This window comes from Sciurus vulgaris (assembly GCF_902686455.1).
Source record: "Sciurus vulgaris genome assembly, chromosome: 13".
Classification (NCBI taxonomy): domain Eukaryota; kingdom Metazoa; phylum Chordata; class Mammalia; order Rodentia; family Sciuridae; genus Sciurus; species Sciurus vulgaris.
The window spans coordinates 47,850,954-47,871,517 of NC_136474.1; the positions used below are offsets into that span (position 1 = coordinate 47,850,954).

General features: G+C 32.5%; 1 protein-coding gene and 1 long non-coding RNA gene across 4 annotated transcripts in view; one reads left to right on the forward strand and one right to left on the reverse strand.

Annotated features, from left to right (window-relative positions):
* ROCK1 (Rho associated coiled-coil containing protein kinase 1) overlaps nt 1-20,564 on the reverse strand; it is a 162,924-nt gene that overhangs the window by 74,233 nt on the left and 68,127 nt on the right. For all 3 annotated transcript variants that reach the window (XM_079108289.1, XM_079108288.1, XM_079108290.1), the window contains 2 exons: nt 17,739-17,898; nt 14,819-14,879 (listed from right to left, as the gene is read on the reverse strand). In XM_079108289.1, coding sequence (XP_078964415.1) covers nt 14,819-14,879; nt 17,739-17,898 — 221 coding nt within the window. The remainder of the gene's footprint in view (nt 1-14,818; nt 14,880-17,738; nt 17,899-20,564) is intronic.
* LOC306642545 overlaps nt 1-20,564 on the forward strand; it is a 51,580-nt gene that overhangs the window by 7,504 nt on the left and 23,512 nt on the right. The gene's annotated exons all lie outside the window — the stretch shown is intronic.

Below are 20,564 nucleotides of genomic sequence, written 5' to 3' on the forward strand. Positions count from 1 at the left end.
TTCTTAAACCCTGGCAGAATTCTCTAGTGCAATTACATGGTTATGGGGATTTTTAAAGAGTTTTTTAAATTATGAATTTGCTTTACGAAACAGTTATACAGAGTTATTAAAATTATGTATTTCACATTGTATGAGCTGTGGCATTTGTACTTTTCAAGGAATTAATCCTATTTTACCTAAATTTCATACTTCTGTTTAAATTGTTCACAGTATTCCCTTATTACCTTTTCATATTCATAGTCTACAATGATATGCCCTGTTTCATTACCAATACTGGTAATTTGTGTCTTCTTTTCTTTTGTCAGTCTTGCTAGAGAGTTGTCCATTTTGTTGATCTTTTCAAACAATTTTTTTTTATGTCACTGATTTTCTCATTGTTTTTATGTTTATAATTTCACTCATCTCTACTTTTGTTACAGTATGGATCTGGAATGCCTGATAAAAGCATTGAAGACTTGGTCTCCAAAGAAGCAATGTTCAGAGATGGGGCATTTGGGAAATGATTGGATCCTAGGGGATCTAATCTCATCAATGGGGGTAAATCCATTAGTGAAGTCATAGCTGAATGGACTACTGGGAAGTAGTACAAACTGTGGAAGGTGGGACCTAGTTGAAGGGAGTGGGTCCTTGGGGACTTTATCTTGTCCCCAGCCCCTTCCTCTCTCCCTCTGCTTCCTAGTTGCCAAGAGGTGAGCAGCTCTGCTCCCACATGTTCCCCAACAGCATGTTCTGCCTCACCCTCAACCCCACAGTTAACAGGACTAAGTGACTATGGACTGAAACCTTTGAAACTGTGAGCTAAAATAAATCTATACTCCTTAATGTTTTTCTCACATACTTTGTCATAGAGGCAGAAAGCTAACACAGCAGTTATCTTTACTTTTCCTACCTTTTGCTTGTTTTGGGTTTTTTTCTTTTTGTAGTTTCTTGAAGTAGGAGCTTAGTGAGTTGAGACTTTTCCTCTATTCCAATGCAAGCATTTAAGATTCCCTTTCAGCACTGTTAGTTGCACTTCACAAATTTTGATACTGGATTTTTCATTTACTGCTCTTAATATTTTTTAAAATGAAATTTTGAAGCTGGGCACACGCCTGTCACCCCAGCAGCTCTGGAGGCTGAGGCAGGAGGATTGCGATTTCAAACCCAGCCTCAACAACCTAGCGAGGCCCTAAGCAACTCAGAGAGACCCCATCTCTAATAAAATATAAAAAAGGGCTGGGGTTGTAGCCCAGTGGCAGAATGCTTGCCTAGTATATGTGAGGCACTGGGTTCAACACTTAGTACCACATATAAATAAATAAAATAAAGGTCCATTGATAACTAAAAAAATATTAAAAAAAAAAAGCAGGTGGGCTGGGAATGTGGCTTGGTGGTTAAGCACCCCTGGGTTCAATCTCTGGTACCAAAAATAAAATAAAGCGAAGTTCTGAGATATAATTAACAATGGATGGGGACTGGGGCTGTAGCTCAGTGGTAGAGCGCTTGCCTCGCACGGGCAAGGCACTTGGTTCTATCCTCAGCACCACATAAAAATAAAATAAAGATATTGTGTCCACTTACAACTAAAAAATATTTTTTAAAAAAATGGGTGTATTTTTCCATCCCCTTTGAGAGTTGATGTCTCTGACCTATGTGCAGTTTGGTTTCCATGGGTTCACAGTTTTCCTGATACCTTTCTGATTTTCTTTCTAGTTCGATTATATTTTGGTCAGAAAACACTATATGGTTTCAACTGTTTTAAATTTGTTTGCCTTCTGATTCATGATGTGGTGTACTTGGGATGTGGTTCTTAAGCCACTGAAAAGATTATATATTCTGCTCTTATTGGATAGAGGGTTCATAAATGTTGAACAGATCCAGATGGTTGATGGTGTGGTTGAATTCTCCTGTATGTATGATGATTCTGTCTAGAAAGACAAGTTGAAATCTTCAACAATAATTGCAGATTTGTCTACTTCTCTTTCAGTTTCATTTCAAGTATTTTGTAGTTCAAATGTTTGGTGTATAAACATTCAGAACTGCTATGTCTTCTTGGTGAATTTGTTCTTTTTATCATTATGCAACATTTCTCTTTGTCCTAGTAACTCTCTTTGTGTTTAAGTCTACTTTATTTGGTATTAATATTGCCACTGTTGCTTTATTTCATTAATATTTATATATCTTTTTTCCATTCTTTTACTTTCAGTTTACCTATGTTTCTATATTCAAAGTTTTTGTAGACAATATATTAAGTGTGGGATTTTTAGAAAAATGAATCTTAAAACCTCTATTTATTGGTATTCTATTTAATGTAATATTAAGGTTAATTCTGCCATTTTTCTGTCATCTCTGTTGTTTATCAATTTTTCTCTTTCCTGACTTTTTGTGGGTTACCTGAATATTTTTTTTTTTTTTTTTTAGAAAAAAGTATCTGTGAAGATAAAATCTTTTAACTGTGGAGTTTAAAAAAAGTTTATTAGTTGTAAATGGACACAATATCTTTTTATGTGTTTATTTTCATGTGGTGCTGAGGATTGAACCCAAGGCCTCGCATGTGTGAGGCAAGCGCTCTACCACTAAGCTACAGCACCAGCTCATCTGTGGAGTTTTTTGGTGTATATCTTTGTGTAGATTTTTCAGTGACTGCTTTAAGTGTTTTGCTTTATATATATGTGTGTGTGTGGGTGTATAGCATTATACCACATTCCACTAGTGCTGACTCTTACCAGTTCATGTAGAGTCTTATTACCCTCCTATTTATAATTGTCTTAAATATTTCCTTTACATACATGGTAAGTACTGAGGATTAAACCCAGAGGGACTCTACCACTGAACTATACCCTGGTTCTTTTTATTTTTATTTTGAGACAGGGTCTCACTAAGTGGCCCAGGTTAGCCTCAAACTTGTATTTTCCTGCCTCAACCTACCAAGTAGCTGGGATTACAGATGAGTGCCACTTTTCACTTTCTTTCTATTTAGAGAATTTTCTTTAGTAATTCTCTTAAGGAAGGTATGCTGGCAACATATTCTCTTATTTCCCCCCATTTGAGAAGGTCATTTTTTAAAAAGAATTTTTTGTTTTTAGTGGTAGATGGACACAATACATTTTTTAAGTTTATTTTTTATGTGGTGCTGAGGATCTAACCTAATGCCTCACATATGCTAGGCAAGGTTTCTACCACTGTGCTATAATTGCAGCCCCTCATGCTTTTTTTCTTTTTTAATTCATTTGGGAAGAATATCTTCACTGAGCATAGAGTTCTAGGTTGACAAGGTACTTTGTTTTTCTACCACCTGAAAAACAAGTCACTTCCCTCTTGCCCCCATGGTTTCTGATAAGGTATCTGATTTTATTTGCAATGATTTTCCCTTTTAGGTAAGGTGTCTCTTGCTAAGTTTCAGATTTGCTCTTTGTCATTTGTTAGAAGTTTGACTACTATGTCTAAGTGTAAACTATCTTTGGATTTATTCTTTCTGTGGTCTGTTAAGCTTCCTGTTGATTGACCATCTTTTACATGTAGGTTCACGTCCTCTGTTGTAATTGTGAAATTTTCAGTCACCATTTCTTCCCTTCTCTTTTTCTCATTCTTTCAGCAATTCCACTGACACAAATGTGAGAACTTTACTGCTAGAGCTAGTTCTACATGCCCCTGAGGCTCAGTCACTTTTTTTTGTCTCCCAAAACTGTTAACTCTGTTGTTCAGACTAGGTCATTTTATTGTTCTATAAGTTCTCTGATTCTTTCTTGTATTACTTGGCTGCTAAGAGCTTAAGATTTTTATCTCAGTTACTGTAATATTTTTGGTTGGTTCTATTTTATATCATTCATCTACATCTTTGCTAACATTTTCTATTTCTTTGCTAAGGCATTCTATTTTTTTCACTTATTTCAAGTATGTTTGTAGTTGCTCACTGAAACATATTTATGATTGTTTATATCCTTTATATTGTATATACTCCTTTATATCACTGTCAAATATTTCTAACACTTGTGCCATCTTGGTGTTGATATCTATCTTCTCTTATTCCAGTTGAGATGTTTCTAGTTCTGATTATGATGAACAATTTGCTTTTCAAAGCTGGACATTTTTAGTATTATCTTACAATATCCTGGATCTTATTTAAATCTTCTGCTTCAACTAGCCAAATCATGAAATCAACCTAGGTGTTCATCAACAGATGAACAAAGGAAATGTAATATATATAGCCAAAGAGTTTTATCCAGCCATAGGACAAAATTATGCAAAAAAACAGAACTTGAGATCAAAATTTTGCAGGAAATAAGTCAGATTCAGAGAGAAAAGTATCATGTTTTCTCTTATATATAGATGCTAAAGGCAAATGGGAAAAAGGAATGGCATGAAAGTAGCAAGGTAACCATTAGGGTGGGGTAGGGATAAAGGAAGGAAGGAGAGGGTGAGGGGTATTGGGAATTTAGGTTGACTAAACTGTGTTTTTATGTATGTGTGAATATGCCACAACAAAACTCACCATTCTGTGTAATTGAAACAAAATAAATGAATAAAATGTCTGTTTTGGGACACCTCTCTGTCACTGTTCTGGTGGAATTAAGGAAGTGCTACTTCATTTCTGCCAGGTGAAAACAGATAACCAGATTTTGCACTTAACTTCTACTGATACCAAAGCACGTGTCAGGGGGTGGTGGTAGTGCAGATCTTCATTACTGCTGATTGAGAATGGGAGTTCCAGCACTCCACCAATTACATGCTTGGGGCAGGTGAGTACCTTATTACTATTTCTTAGGTGGCTTCCACAGTCACTGTTGTGGAGAAGGCGTGGCATTTTCAGTGGTGAAAGTTGTACCTTTCTACAATGCCTCTTCTGGCAAACACCCCAGAAGAGAGTGGGAGGGGCGCCTCACTATAGGCAGGTATAAGTGGAAGTCTGGATTTCTCTCATGGCCTCTGCTACACGTCTCGTGAGAAGGAGGTCTGTTACCACCCATTGGAGATGAAAATCCCTTTAGTAGGCCTTCTCTGATACTACCTTATCTGGAGGCTGTGGTACATTACAACACAGAGGAGGTAGAAGTCTGAGCTTCCCACTTGGTCTTTGCTGTTGGGGATGGGGCTACATTTTCCATGCCATTTCCCTGAGCAGAGCAATGATTGTATAAGTTTTCTGACTTCCTAGCCTACTCCTTTTTTGGTCCTTAGGTTAGAGGAAGACTTTTCTTAGGTTTTTGTCTGTGCTTGTTGGCATTTCCAGGTTGCTGCCTTCTCTAGTAAGCAATCTGGGATACATGTGCAGCAAAAAGAAAGCCCATAGTATTCATTCCTGTGTTGTTTTTCAAGAACCAAGTACTTAATTTACCTGATCAGCCACCTTCTTTCCACTTTTCAGAATTTTTTAAACATTTGTTTAATATTTAATGTCTAGGGATTTTAGCTGTACTTTGCAGGAAGAATAGGGAAAAGTACTTTCATGGTGTTTTTTCGTAAGTGGGACTCTTCTAATTAAGATTTCCCTCTCTATCTTGAATTTGGAAAAAGGTACAACAAATCTAGCACATCTAAATTTTATGTTTTAAAAATGAAATAAAATAAAAAGTGGAAGATATGCAAAAAGGATCCTTAAACACAAAGAGTAAAAAATATAGTACTAAGGCTAACTATATATTGCCCAAATAGTCAATGGGTAAAACATTGAAATCTTCACAGATGATTATATATATTTATAAAAAGCTATATATGAAAGAAGATAAACCCCTGACAGATTTCTTAGTAAAAACCAACAGAGAGGTTAAATCTAAAAAGGAAAAGGAAAGTAATATATTAGAGAAAGACTATAGACAGTCTTTCTTTCAAGGACCCTTCACATACACAGTAGAAAGATATCTACCAGGTATCTAAGGAAAGAAAAGGTATTACATATTTAAAAATATCAATCATCCTATTGTAAGAGAAGCTTATGCTGTTTCTCTAATAAAAACAATTTTAGTAGGTAATCATGGGAACATAAATAATTTCAAAATCAATGTACTTCCCATTTGACCACATGCAACTGTTAATCTTAATCCTTTAAAAAATATTTTAAATTAGATTCCTCTCTCATCCCTATTTGTCTCTTCCTGATATAATTCTAGATTCAATTTCTGATCTCTAACTTTTCCTTCTTTTCATTTTTCAACTACTAAGAACTTCTGAACTAAATCTTATTATTAATATTTTTATTAATTATGGATTATAATTAATATTATTAATTATTAATATTCCAAAATTTCAAAATGGTCATAGAATAAAACTGTACAAAGGAAATTTAAGGTATAATCTATACCACTTAAACCTGCAACTCCAATGTCTTTCATCTTAATTCTGTGGTTCTGTTTTGTGTTTCAACTATGGAGTTCAAATGCAATTACCTCTGGAAATAAAACAAATTGAAAGTGGGGGAAATCTCAAAAAGGAAAACCTGTTTAGGAAACAAAAATGTACCTCTTCATCCAATTCTTTCATTATCTTGTCTAGTTTTATATTTGAAGTTCTGAAAAAAAAAAAGTAATACAGATTAGAAATTATTTTTTTTGCCCAGAGTTCAAAATCTATATATTCCAAACATTTTCACAACTAGGGTTTCTTAACCTTTTTTTGTGCCATCAACTTCACTGGCACTCTGGTAAGGTCAATGGCCTTTTTCCAGAATAGCATTTTTAAAAGCATAAAAATTACACAGGATTAAAAGAAGCCAATTATATTGAAATACAAACGTATATGCTTTTCATTACTAAATTAAATCACAAGATCTAGTGGCAATAATTTCAGTATAGTGGTATTCAGAGGTAATTAACAATTTTAATATAGGAAAATATCTGTCATTTTTATTAGTAATGATAAACTCAGCTACTGCTTATTAACTTTATTGTTACCTTTGAATAGAATTAAAAAATGATAAATGTCAGTTATAAATTAGAAAAAATATTCACTTTTTCTCATCCATCTTTAAGGATATTGAATTTCATCCAGGAGAGATTTATAAATCCTGGAGTAAATGACATTACATAGAAATCATCCTTGACTCATTTTTCTCCTTTATTCCCATCTAGTTCAGTAAATAGAAAATGCTGCAAATTAACTAGATTGTTCTTTTTAAAAATATTCATGTATACTTTCTTTTTTTGTGGTGCTATGGATTAAATCCAGGGCCTCACATGAGCTAGTCAACTGCTATACCACTAAGCCACATCCCCAAACTAATATATAAATATTTAATTACACACACACACACACACCTGCACAGCATTTCTTGGTTTAATAACGTTCAAAGTGTTTCCATCACACTTAGGATAATCTCCAAGTTTCTTAGCTTGTCCAAAACAAAGTCCCTCAAGATTTAGACCCTGCCAATCTTCCCAGCCTAATCTCAGGCTTTTCCTTCCTTCATATGTTACTACTACATAGCCATCTCTTACATCAAAGCCTCCACAGATATGTATTCCCTGGATCCTAACTAATCTTTCTATTCCTTCTTGGTATTTCCCATTGATCCTTCTGGTTCCAGCTTTTCTAATCTCCAACAAAATAGTACAGGTATCTCCTGATGTATACCTGTATCATTTTTTTCTCTCTCCATCTTACCACATACCACACTAACAATGACTTTTATATCCTCACTGTTGATTACAAGCTCCATGTGAACAAGGTCTATTCCTTGCTTTAGTCAAGATTATACTCCTGGCAAGCACATTATCCGATACAAACTGACCTTCTGAATGAATAAATGTAACTCAACTGATATGAATTTAAACTGATTTAAATGTGAAGAATTAGATCAGGATTAGTCTTAATCTATATGTGGTGGTAATAGTAGTGAATTACTACGTAAAATTTGTTTCCAGCCTGTCCACTTAAAAACCAACTAAATTCTTCCAGTTTCTGTGAGGGGAAAAGGCTAAAAGTAGGACGGGGAAAGACAATCGAAAAATAACCAGCTACAGTCTCAGTAATTTAGCAAGGCCGTCAACAACTTAGCAAGATCCTGTCTCAAAATAAAAAATAAGGGTTGGGGATGTAGTTCAGGGTCAAAGTGCACTTGGATTCAATCCCTGATACCAAAACAAAAAAAATATATTTTTGTGGGATAAAGTTCTAATGGATATTTGAGATATACCTTTCAGAAAAGATAAAGAATAAAACATTTGAATACTCACGAGAAAATAAATGTAAGCAAATATCAATCTATAATTCCTAGTATTGTCTTTAAAATTAACTATTCACCAGTTCAATAAGTAATTTAAAAAGTTCTTATCACATTTTAATTCCATTTTCTTCAGAGTACACATTTTCACATGACTATCAGACATTTTTGTTATTCTTATTTCTTCCTTTAAATTGATTCCCATTACTACTACTTCACACTTTGATTTTAATTTTGTTGAAAAATGTTTCTGATATAAAAACTTCTCAATAGTTTCAACATTCAACAGTTTCTCCATTTTCTCCCTTTATTTCTATATTATATACTTCAAAATTCTGGGATCAATTGATTGCTTATTCCAGTGCTTTTTTTTTTTTTTTTTTAAGTTTTTGTTATACACTTAACTATATAATCTACAGGGATGGTATGTAGTGAGAATTTTACCTGTTTCCTACTCCTCTATTCCTATTCAGTCACAATATTGAGTGTTTCCAATTTCACTTGCTGAATATTTAATCTCAATGTTACCTTTATATTTCATTTATTCAATATTGTTCACTAATGGCATAATTATAAGAAGTTACTGCTTGTAATTATAAAAAGATTGCTATTAATAAGAAATAGCAATATGCTAGGTTATTTTAAAATAGCTTGATCATTCTCTCATAAATATATATGCTATTAGAATTTGATGCACATGAAATAATTCTGAGTTACTGCTCTAGGGAATCAGTGGAAATCAGAAAGACTGCATCAAAAATTTAATCAATTTTAAACATCAACACTTTACATTTCAGAAACTACTTATTTAATGTAAACCAATTTGCTCTTTCAGTTAGCTAATTAAAATGGAAGATTAAATGAATAAGATCAGACGATTAAATGAATTAGAACTATACATAATTTTTAAGAAGGAAGACTGCCAGAAACATGAACTTTAATAGTTTGAGGAAAGTACATCTACAACTAAAAGCTAACATCAATATTACTTTTCAATTCTAGCCAAGACATTTTTCGTGGATGTGAGAGTATGAGCTTTAAAGTATTTGCTATATACAACTATTAACATGAAAAACATAATTATATTCTTACCTGCACTTCTGCTCCATTTCATCTTTTAATTGCATTTCATTATGCAGCTGTTCTTCTAGCTTATAGATTGTTTTCTGCAAACTTTCCTGCTTTAATTGAAAAAAAAAAATCCATCTTATTCAACCAATAATATTCATAGGGAAATTAAAAATAACAAGTTTATGGTACCATTTTATACCTGTTTAGGAAATAATTAGTTTAATCTTATCACTTTCTTTTTTTATTACTTTAACAAGTATTTTGTCAACATTTATTTGTATTTTAGGTATCCTGTGCTAGGTGTTAGTAATGCAAAAATTACAAAGGTCTGGCCCTTGTTCTCCTAAAACTAATGATGTCTTTATTATTGTAAAGATAATGATGCAAAAAGAAATGTGAAGTGATTTAAATATTATGCAATATTTATATGTATTGAAACATTACCTGGCATTACACTAATATGTACAATCTTAATTTTTTAATATATCCATTAAGAACCTACAATGATCCAAAAACATATGTACAAAATATAATATCATGGTAGGTGATAATAAAATTATATACAGGGTGTTCTGAAGGAGAGAAGGGTGAGTGACTTCTAATTCTGCTAGGGATATGCAATGCTTGAAGTAAGACCAAAAAGATGAGAAAAATTTACCCAGAAGAGAAGGTAGTAGAAAGAAGATATTTCAGCTAGAATGAACATACAGGCCAAAAGGTAGAAGAGAACAAATTAGGGAAATGGGAAGAAACCAAGTATGACAGAGTATAGCATATAATACAAGAAATAACTCTTATCAAACCTGAAAAGTAAGTGTGGGACCATGATTCCTGTATGCAAAAATAAAACTTTAACCTATAAGCAATATATGACATAATATTGGCATTTCAGAAACCAAACTTCAATAGTAGAATAGTTTAAAGGGAAGTGAAATTCTAGAAAGAACAACAAGGTAATTAATAGGCTACTGAAAAAGTTCTAGTAAGAGAGAATATTGATCTGATATAAAGAAGAGGTCACAGGAATAAAGAGGAAGAAATGGATAAATCTGTCAATTAGAAAGCAGATTTATGACCTCAAAAAATGATCAGAAATAAGAAAGAACAGATATAGTACCACTGCAAAAAGCAAGAAACAAAAAAACTACTGTTGGGAGGGTATGAGAGAAGAAAATTGTGTTCAACTTTGGCCTAGTTGGAAAAGCCAGAAGTGTACCCAGGAGAGAGGGATTTGGGTGTAGAGCTTAGAGTAATAAGCTGGACATACATAAGAATACCCATAGAAATGAGTAGAGACTATTTAAAGGAGCCAAAAAATTCTACCAGAAAACTTCTAGAACTCATAAATGAATTCAGTAAAGTAGCAGGATATAAAATCAATGCTCATAAATCTAATGTATTTTTATTCCTAAGTGATGAATCCTCTGAAAGAGGAATTAGGAAAACTACCCCACTCACAATAGCCTCAAAAAAAAAAAAAAAAAAAAATCTAACAAAAGAGGTGAAAGACCTCTACAATGAGAACTATAGATCACTAAAGAAAGAAATTAAAGAAAACCTTAGAAGAGCTCCCATATTCTTGAATAGGCAGAATTAATACTGTCAAAACGGCCATTCTACCAAAGGCGCTATACAGATTCAATGCAATTCCAATTAAAATCCCAATAACGTAACTCACAGAAATAGAGCAAGCAATCATGAAATTCATTTGGAAGAATAAGAGACCCAGAATAGCTAAAGCAATCCTTTGAAGGAAGAGTGAAGCAGGGGATATCACAATACCAGACCTTCAACTATACTACAGAGCAATAATAACAAAACGGCATGGTATTGGCACCAAAATAGACAGGTACAGAATAGAGGACACAGAGACAAACCCACATAAATACAGTTTTCTCATACAAGACAAAGGTGCCAAAAACATACAATGGAGAAAAGATAGCCTCTTCAACAAATGGTGCTGGGAAAACTGGAAATCCATATGCAGCAAAATAAAACTTAACCCCTACCTCTCACCCTGTACAAAACTCAACTCAAAATGGATCAAGGACCTTGGAATCAGACCAGAGACCCTGCACCTTATAGGAGAAAAAGTAGGTCCAAATCTTCATCCTGTCAGCTTAGGACCAGACTTCCTTAACATGACTCCCAAAGCACAAGAAATAAAACCAAGAATCAATAATTGGGATAGATTCAAACTAAAAAGCTTTTTCTCAGCAAAGGAAACTATCGACAATGTGAAGAGAGAGCCTACAGAGTAGGAGAAAATCTTTGCCACACACACTTCAGATAGAGCACTAATCTCCAGAATCTATAAAGAACACAAAAAACTTTACACCAAGAATACGAATAACCCACCCAATCAATAAATGGACAAGGAAACGAGCAGACACTTCACAGAAGATCTACAAGCAATCAACAGATATATGAAAAAATGTTCAACATTCTAGTAATAAGAGAAATGCAAATCAAAACTACCCTTAGATTTCATCTCACCCCAATTAGAATGACTATTATCAAGAATACAAGCAACAATAGGTGTTGGTAAGGATGTGGGGAAAAAGGTACACTCATACATTGCTGGTGGGGTTGCAAATTATTGCAGCCACTCTGGAAAGCAATGTGGAGATTCCTTAGAAAACTTGGAATGGACCCACCATTTGATCCAGCTATCCTGCTCCTTGGCCTATACCCAAAGGACTTAAAATCAGCATACTACAGAGATACAGCCACATCAATGTTCATAGCTGCTCAATGTACAATAGCTAGATTGTGGGACCAACCTAGATGCCCTTCCATTGATGAATGGATAAAGAAACTGTGGTATGTACATACAATGGAATATTACTCAGCCATAGAGAATAATAAAATTATGGCATTTGCAGGCAAATGGATGAAATTGGAGAATATCATGCTAAGGGAGACAAGCCAATCTCAAAAAACCAAAAGGTGAATGATCTCTCTAATAAGCAGATGATGATACATAACAGGAGGGGGGGTGGTAGGGAGGCAAGAATGGAGGAGGATCAATTGTATAGAGGAAAAAGAAGGGTGGCGGGAAGGAAAAATAACAGAATGATATAAACATCATTACCCTATGTACATATATGATTACACAAATGATGCTACTCCATGTACAACCAGAGAAATAACAGTTGTACCTCATTTGTGTACAATGAATCAAAATAAATTTAAAAAATGAGCAGAGACAAGATCACACTCTGGGAAACATTATTTAATAATTGAGTAGAGGAATGAAAACAAAATTCAAAGATGTAGGAGGGAAAAAAGGAAGGAAATAAAGGAAACATGAAAGAATATTAAAAGGTTAAAGTTCCAAAGAGGAGGGAGTAGTCAATGTCAAATGCAGCCCCCCCGCCAAATATATATATATACATATATATATATTTTTTTTTCATCATATTTGGCAACTGCAAAGTTGTCTGTTAGAATTTTAACTAGAAGACTTGTAAGGAAGAGTTGAAAATTAAATCAGCTGATTTTTGTACTTAGTTTCCTCTGTTCTTAACAGAGCAAAAGATAAAAAGCAGCCACTGACAGAAACTTAGAGCAATCACCACTGAACAAAATCAGCCCAAACAAAAGATGAATCCTTTGAATATTTTTAAAGTCTTTTTTTGATTTTTTAGTTATACATGGCAGTAGAGTATATTTTCACATATTTATACAAACATGGAGTACATCTTATTCTAATAGATTCACTATGGTGTATTCACATATGTACATGCAAGAAAATTATGTCAGAATCATTCCACTATCTTTCCTACTCTGTCCTCCCAATCCCCACTTCCCTTCATTCCCTGAAGTCTAACATACCTTTAATCATACAGAAAATGCTCTAAGAGTTGGGTTACAGCAAGGCCTTAATGTTACCTTCCCTAGATCAAAAGTACTTTTATTTTAATGGTATCTGAGCCCTGAAGACTCGTGAGCTATATAACTTACTAACGAGCTTTTGGGGATGAAATTTTAAAAGAGAAAGATGACCATAAAAGCCAGCAGGTAACTCGCACAATTCTTTCCTGTTTTTCTCATTTTATCATATGTTTTCTTACTTTTAAGAGTAAATACATCAGGGGCTGAGGCGGTAGCTCAGTGGCAGAGCACTTTACTAGCATGTGTGAAGCACCGGGCTCAATCCTTAGTACCATAAAAATAAACAAATAAAACAAAGGCATTCTGTCCATCTACAACAACAAAAAAATTTTTAAAGGGTAAAAACATCAGAGAAAGAGAAGAACTGTATCAACTTCTAAAAAATGTTGCTACTTTCTACTCCTCTGTTAAAACATACAGACTATAGAACAGTGTTTAAAGAATCCTGTAAGGATGGCCAAATTATCATTCCTGATATTTTTTTCAGAAAAGTCTAGGAAACCACAAAAGAATTTTCTCAAAAGTAAGCAAATAAGATTTTTTTACAAATAACAAAATCTTTCTCATGAACGTAAACCACATAAGCAACAGGAAGAACTCACAATTAAAATATACTTCCTAATTTACTTCTCAGTAGAAAAATTAAATGATGCTTATTCTCCATTTCCCCAACAACCTTCTAGTCTTGAAGATCTATATCCTCTGTTCATCTTTACCTTAAAATCTAAAATGCAGTACTCTGTTGCCCTGTTGATTTCAAATGATGAGAGACACCATCAGGAAATCAGAGGGTATCCTTCTGGCTTTACCATAGCTTTGGAAAAGTTCTATGTTCTATGTTCTTCTTCTATGATGCCAGGTTTTCTCAGTTACCATTACAGAATTTTCTCTTTGCCTCAACTATATGAGTAATGCCTTCACACTATTGTTAATCAAAGTTGATGTTCACAATTTAATAGTCCCCCCATTAAAACTTTTCATTTAATGAATTCATGAACAAAGTGTGATTAAAATGTTCACTGGGATACTATTCAGCCTTACAAGGGAAGGCTATTGTGATACATACTACAAAAGCTTGGAAGACAACATGCTAAAAAAATAAGTCAGTCACAAAATGATAAATATTGTCTAATTCCAGGAGGTAAATAATCAAATTTATTGAGACAGAAAGTAGAATAGTAGTTATAAGGGCCTTGGGGAGAGTGAAATGGGGAGTTATTTTTTTCAGGGCACAGAATTTAAGTTTGGGATAAGGAAAAAGTTCTAGAAATGGTGGATGGTTGCACAACTCTTAAGAAAATTCTGAATGTCTCTGTACTGTATACACTTAAAAATAGTTAAAGTGGTCAATTTTATGTTAAGGTTATTTTAATAATACAAAAAAAATCTTCATTTAAATTTTCCAAGTCATCTGTTTTCCTGCCAAGACCCTTAGTGATGAAATACTTATTATATATATTACTAATTCCAAAGATTAAAAAGACAACTATTGTCATCTGTGTAGCAACTTTGTTTACTGTCTCTACATAAATTATTTCCTTTGATATTCAGAAAAATTCATATCAGAAAGGCGACAATAGATAAAAATTGCCAGAAAAATCTAAGTGCAATAACTGCTCATTCACAAGCAATACATAAGCTTACTCAATACTACATACACAAATACATTATACATAAAACAATTTTTTTTAAAGCTAACAATAAGAAAATACCTACCAAGCTTTTATCCACATTGGAACTGGTTCTGTTATCATTAGGATTTGCAGAAGATAAGTATCTGGGGGAAGAGGGTTTAAAAAGAAAACAAACAACCCTTCTTAATATCCAATAAACCAATAACAAATACTATATTCTTATTTTATGTTCAGTATTTTATTAGCTATGTTTATAAAAAATTAGGCACAAGTATATGATTTTTATTTTAGAAAAAAATACAGAAATGATACATAGTTAAATGAAATTGCACTTAGGTCTGCAATCATATGACTTACTATTCCTGCTACAAAACATATGACTATACCAAGGAGGATAAATAAAAAATATAAATAGTATCAAATTAGTTCATATCAGATTTTTGGAGCAAACTGCAATAGGTATACCATCAAATAGTAACTAAATGTCATTTCAATTTTAGAGCATTTTAATTTAAGAACTGGGGACAAGGAATTATTGATCTCTTAAGACATGCATACAACTACCTCCACATCCCTCAACTATCCTTTAGTAAAACATGAAACTGCTTGCTTGGGTTTTAAAAAAAAGTTTTTGCCTAACATTTCAAAAAGAAAAAAGTCTAGGTGATATCCTACCAATTTTGTACACCAAGCCTTGAAGAGTTCTTTAAAATTAATTCAGCATAAAGTTAGAATTACATAAAAATACAGGTGGTTAGTGAGACTTAAAGATCTGTAAATGTCTTACAGGAATATCAAATAATAGAGTTAGATAGATAGTATATGTGAAATTTTTTTCTAAGGTACCAAATATTATGTAAAAGTAAGGTACTGCTGCTATTACTCCTGCTATCACCTCCAACATGATCTAATACCACTATTACTATCTCCACCATCACCACCACTTACAGTCAGCACTTTGATTAACCAGAAGAGCTCTCTCAAAAACCAAATACTTATAGTCCATTTCATAGCTGTATAGGTGCAGCTGATAGGTATTAGCAGTGAATAACAACTATACTTTAGCAATAAAGATCTCTGTCCTTGACAAATAAAAGATGTTTATATTTCAGGGATAAGAATATCAGAGGTTTTCTACTTCATACCAGCATATTCAAAATTAGACTTACATATGATAGTAAGGTTCATTAATATTTTATTGACTCATTAAAAGCAACCACACTTTCACCTATTCATGTGATGGGTGCTTATCTTAAAAACACTATATTAATTGATAGGGCTATGACACTTAAGAACACAGTAAAATGTCAGGGCTGGGGACGTAGGTTAATGGTGGAACATTTGCCTTGCATGTGTGAGCTCTGGGCTCAATTCCTGGTACCACGGGGGGGTGGGGGGTAAAAATAAAAAACAAAAAACAGAAAGCTCCACAAAATATTTTTTAAAAAGCCTAAAAATTACTTTTGAGACATGAAACACAAGAATAAAAAGGAAAACCAGAGAATTTAATGAAGTACATGACCATGTAGTATGAATAACTTAATATTTATGTAATTAAATATTACCATTGTATTGAAAAATGTAAATAAAAATTAAAATATTAACTGTTTACTATAGAAAATTCAAAAATATTAGAAGTTGTTTTTATCACTATCTTGAGTATTTCAGAAACCAATTCAAAGAATAATTGATAAAAGCGCAAACAAATAACAAAGAAGGAATACTTCAGCCAAATTACTCAAACTCTTTTGTATATATATGTCAATATAAAATAGTTACATTATTATACACCCAGTGTTTTAGGGGAAAAAAATGACTAAATTATTGGGCTTTTCAATGGGTCAAAACCTAAGTGTTTTGTGTATTCAGTATTGTTTTAGAGTGGATTATTAGAAAAATTTCATAAAGCAGGATTAAATTGCCTTCTTGTTTAATTCAGTTTAATCACAGTTAGCTGTAACAACTAGCTTAATAATTACTCCAAATAAATATCTATACCACTCTGTAATATAGTATAATTTGATTATAAGAAAATTTTAAAAATAATTAAAAACTAACAATAAAACAATACACCCAGTTATTGTTGCCATCTGATTCACTATAATATATTAATATAGAACTTCGTTTAGTTTTCAACTAAGCCATACTTATCAACCTAATTTATCCATTTTCTATGTGAGCTGTTCAAGAGAAGGTATTATAACTTAGTCATCCTTCTTCCTGCACCTTAGTATTTAGCTTATATCTGACAAAGGGAAAGTTATCAAACATACCTTTTTGAATGAATGAATGTCCGGGACAGAAATAAAGTTAAATGTTAAACTTCCATCACAAGTACTTTGGAAAGACTAAAATTAACATTAGCTAATACTAATGATAGTAACAGCTAACACTTGAGTATTTTTATTCCATGCAAAGCACTGCTCTAAGTACTTTCCTGTGTTTTGCTTTACTTCTCCCTTATAAAAACCCTGTGATGTAAGTATTATTGTTATCATCATCATCCCTATTTCTGAGGAAATGAAAGTACAGAAGGTTAAAGTTACTAATCCAACATGATAAAGGTAATAGATGTTGTAATACATGGTGAATTTATTAAACTGGGAAAAATCAATTTCTGAATAGCTAAAAATTATGGACCTTGGGTAACAATATAGAAATGATAATGCTAGGAAAGTTTATTCCAAATTGTATTATAAACCATAAGTCTTTAGATAACAACACTGACTTAAATACCAGTATTAACAATATCTTCTGACCTATTAGTTGTCACTTGTGAACATAAGAGTACATCAGATAGCAAAGAATTTCTGAAAAACAATATCCTGAACATAAATGAGTCTAAAAGAAATCAAACATGAAATGCTGGAAATACCATGCATCACTGAAAAATGGTATAATATAAAAAGACCTTCAAGGACCTTTAGAGACCTGTAAGAAAATAATATGAATATGTAATAAAATCAGAACTTCTCCCTAAAATTACTGTTTAGCTTACTTACCTACGATTGCTATAATATGTAAATCCTACGAAAGGTAGTTGATTGCCAACAAAAGCTTTAGGAATAGGGAATGTTTCTTCATCTCCTTTATCTTCTTCTAAATCATCAAAATTACTAGTATCAATGTCACTACTTAAATCAGGTACAACTGGTGCTACAGCTAAAAATAGAAAGAAAACTGTTGTTGATTTCAAATATACAAACAAAGTGACATGAAGATTCTATACCAGTCCAGTATGGTAGTGCACACCTTTAGACCAAGCTACTCAGAAGCTGAGGCAAGGGGATCACTTGAGCCCAGGAGTTCAGGATCAATCTGGGCAACAGAATGAGACCTCATATCAAAAAAAAAAAAAAAGAAAGAAAGAAAGAAAAGAGAAAAAAAAATCATGACAATAATGATGATGTCTCTTTTCCAAATAGCTGTGAAACAAATTTCAAACAGGATGAATCTATTATAGTAAGATTGATTAGAATTAATAAATGTTCATTATTAATTTATAAACCTATTGTTCATTGCTTTATGATGAATAATATTCACAAATCTATAAATAATCATAAACTTATGGTTCATGAATTATTGGTTTTATTGATAAATCATGAATTAACAATTTATTAATGTTTATTGATATTGCTATATAATTATATGAAATGATAACTTCCAAATCACCTGTAATTATCACATATAATTCAAGTTTAACTTGACTATTACAAGTCAAGTATTAGAATTACTTTAAATATACCATTGTATAAATTTCTCAAACACATTTAGGACTACAGAAAAGAATTTTCAGAACCTAGAGCATAACAAGCTATACTCAAAAAAGTTGGTTAATTTATTGTTTTATTAATCTGCTGTATAGCAAATCAGAAATCAAGGTTAATTCTTAGTAGTCCTGAATATAACTACTAATTTAGAACTGAAACTTTTATTTTTATTCACCTAGAATCTAGATGCTCAGTATTCCTGTCATTCAATATCTCCATAAGATTAAACCATAAGAAGCAAATGATTCTGAATTAGTTTCTTACTAGCTACCTCCAGAATCAAGATCAAGGATAATTAAGTGGAGTATTTATGACACAGTTAAAAAAAAAAAAAAAAGAGTAAGGACACAAAAACAAGGATAAAGCATATCAAGAACTGTAAATATTTTGAGGAGGGGCAAGGTTTACATATACCTAAAAACTTAAAACCATGTGACCGTCTTTAAATAAACTCATAACCCAGGATAAAACACCATATAAGTCTGAATATGCTATAAGGGGTACATTTTAAAAAATTAGGATAAATATTTTTGAGTTTAAAGGTACAATAGTTTAATAATACATAAAATAATGATTATCACCAAAATACTAAATAATTATTTCAGGAACAATTGTTTCCTTTTCCTTCAGAAAAAAAGACAAAGTTAAGCAAACCAACAAAAAACTGAACAGCTTCATGGTCTTAATCTCTTTAAGGAATCATTTTTTGAGTTATCTGGGCATTTCAGGCAAGAAATATCTATTTTTTAGGCAGTCTCAGAGATACTGAACTATCTGAATAATTTGGGAACAAAACAACCGATTTAGCCCAACTTTTTTTGTAGTATTAATTAAAAGCGGTAAGAGTAAAAAAACAGTTCTTCCACTATTCACTTTAATAGCAAAGAGAACTGCTTTGACTATACATTGCTGATAGCCTAATAATAATAACTTCCTAATTTGTAAAATGAGGGGAAAATAAAAGGTTGCTGCCTTCTGGGAAGTCTACAGTCAATTATGGAATGGCATAAATTTTACTTTAAAAATAGTCTTCAATCATAAACAATTTTTTGCCTACCAGAGAACTGCTGGGAATATTGGGGTACATTTCTGATTGTCAGAAATACATGAAACCTTAAAATAAACTTTCTTAAATGTGTACCAAGGGCTAAAGGATATAGACAATGAACTACAGAGAACCAGAAGAATGTTATCCTAAATAGAAAATATCAAGATAGAGACAGAAAAAGGAAGCAAACAGAAATTCTGGTGCTGACATGAAAAAGTAAACAAAGAGAGCCTAAGGGAACTATGGCACCAACAACTAGACCAACACATTCACTATGGGAGTTTTAGAGAGGAGAAAAAGCAGCAGAAAGAAATAATGGCCCCGAACTTCCCAAATCTGATAGAATATGTAAATTTATATTCACATTGGCATTCTTACATGCCAACAAAGGAAACGCCAAAATATCCACATGAAACTGCATTATTTATAATCATGTAGCAAAATCAAATTGCCCTAACTCAAGGCCCTGTGAAGAAAGATCAGTAAAGGTATGTAAAAGTCAGTATTATTATATTTTTGGTTTTTAACTGCTTTTATCCCCTCACGTATGATTTAAAAAATGAATGCATAATACAATAATTATAAACTTAAGTTAATGAGCATACAATATAAAAAGATTTATATTGTGACAATAACAAAATATAGGGTAAGAACAATCTGTTATAGAAGCCATTTTTATGACATTAAAAGTAAACTAGAATCAATTTGACCTAGATTGTTATCAATTTAGGGTTCTAAATATAATCTCCATGTTGACCAACTTAAAAAACATACAGAAAAGGAAATGAAGAGAGAATAAAAACAGCATAATAGGAAAATAAACACAAAAGGTAGTAATTCAAGAAGAAACAAAAAATATAGGGCATACAGAAAACAAAATAGAAGAAATCTTTCCTTATTAGCATTCATTGTAAATTTAAATGAATTAAACGGCTGAGATTGGCAGAATAAAAATACAAAATGATCCAAGAATATGCTCTGACTCACTTTAGACAGAAATAGGTGGGAAG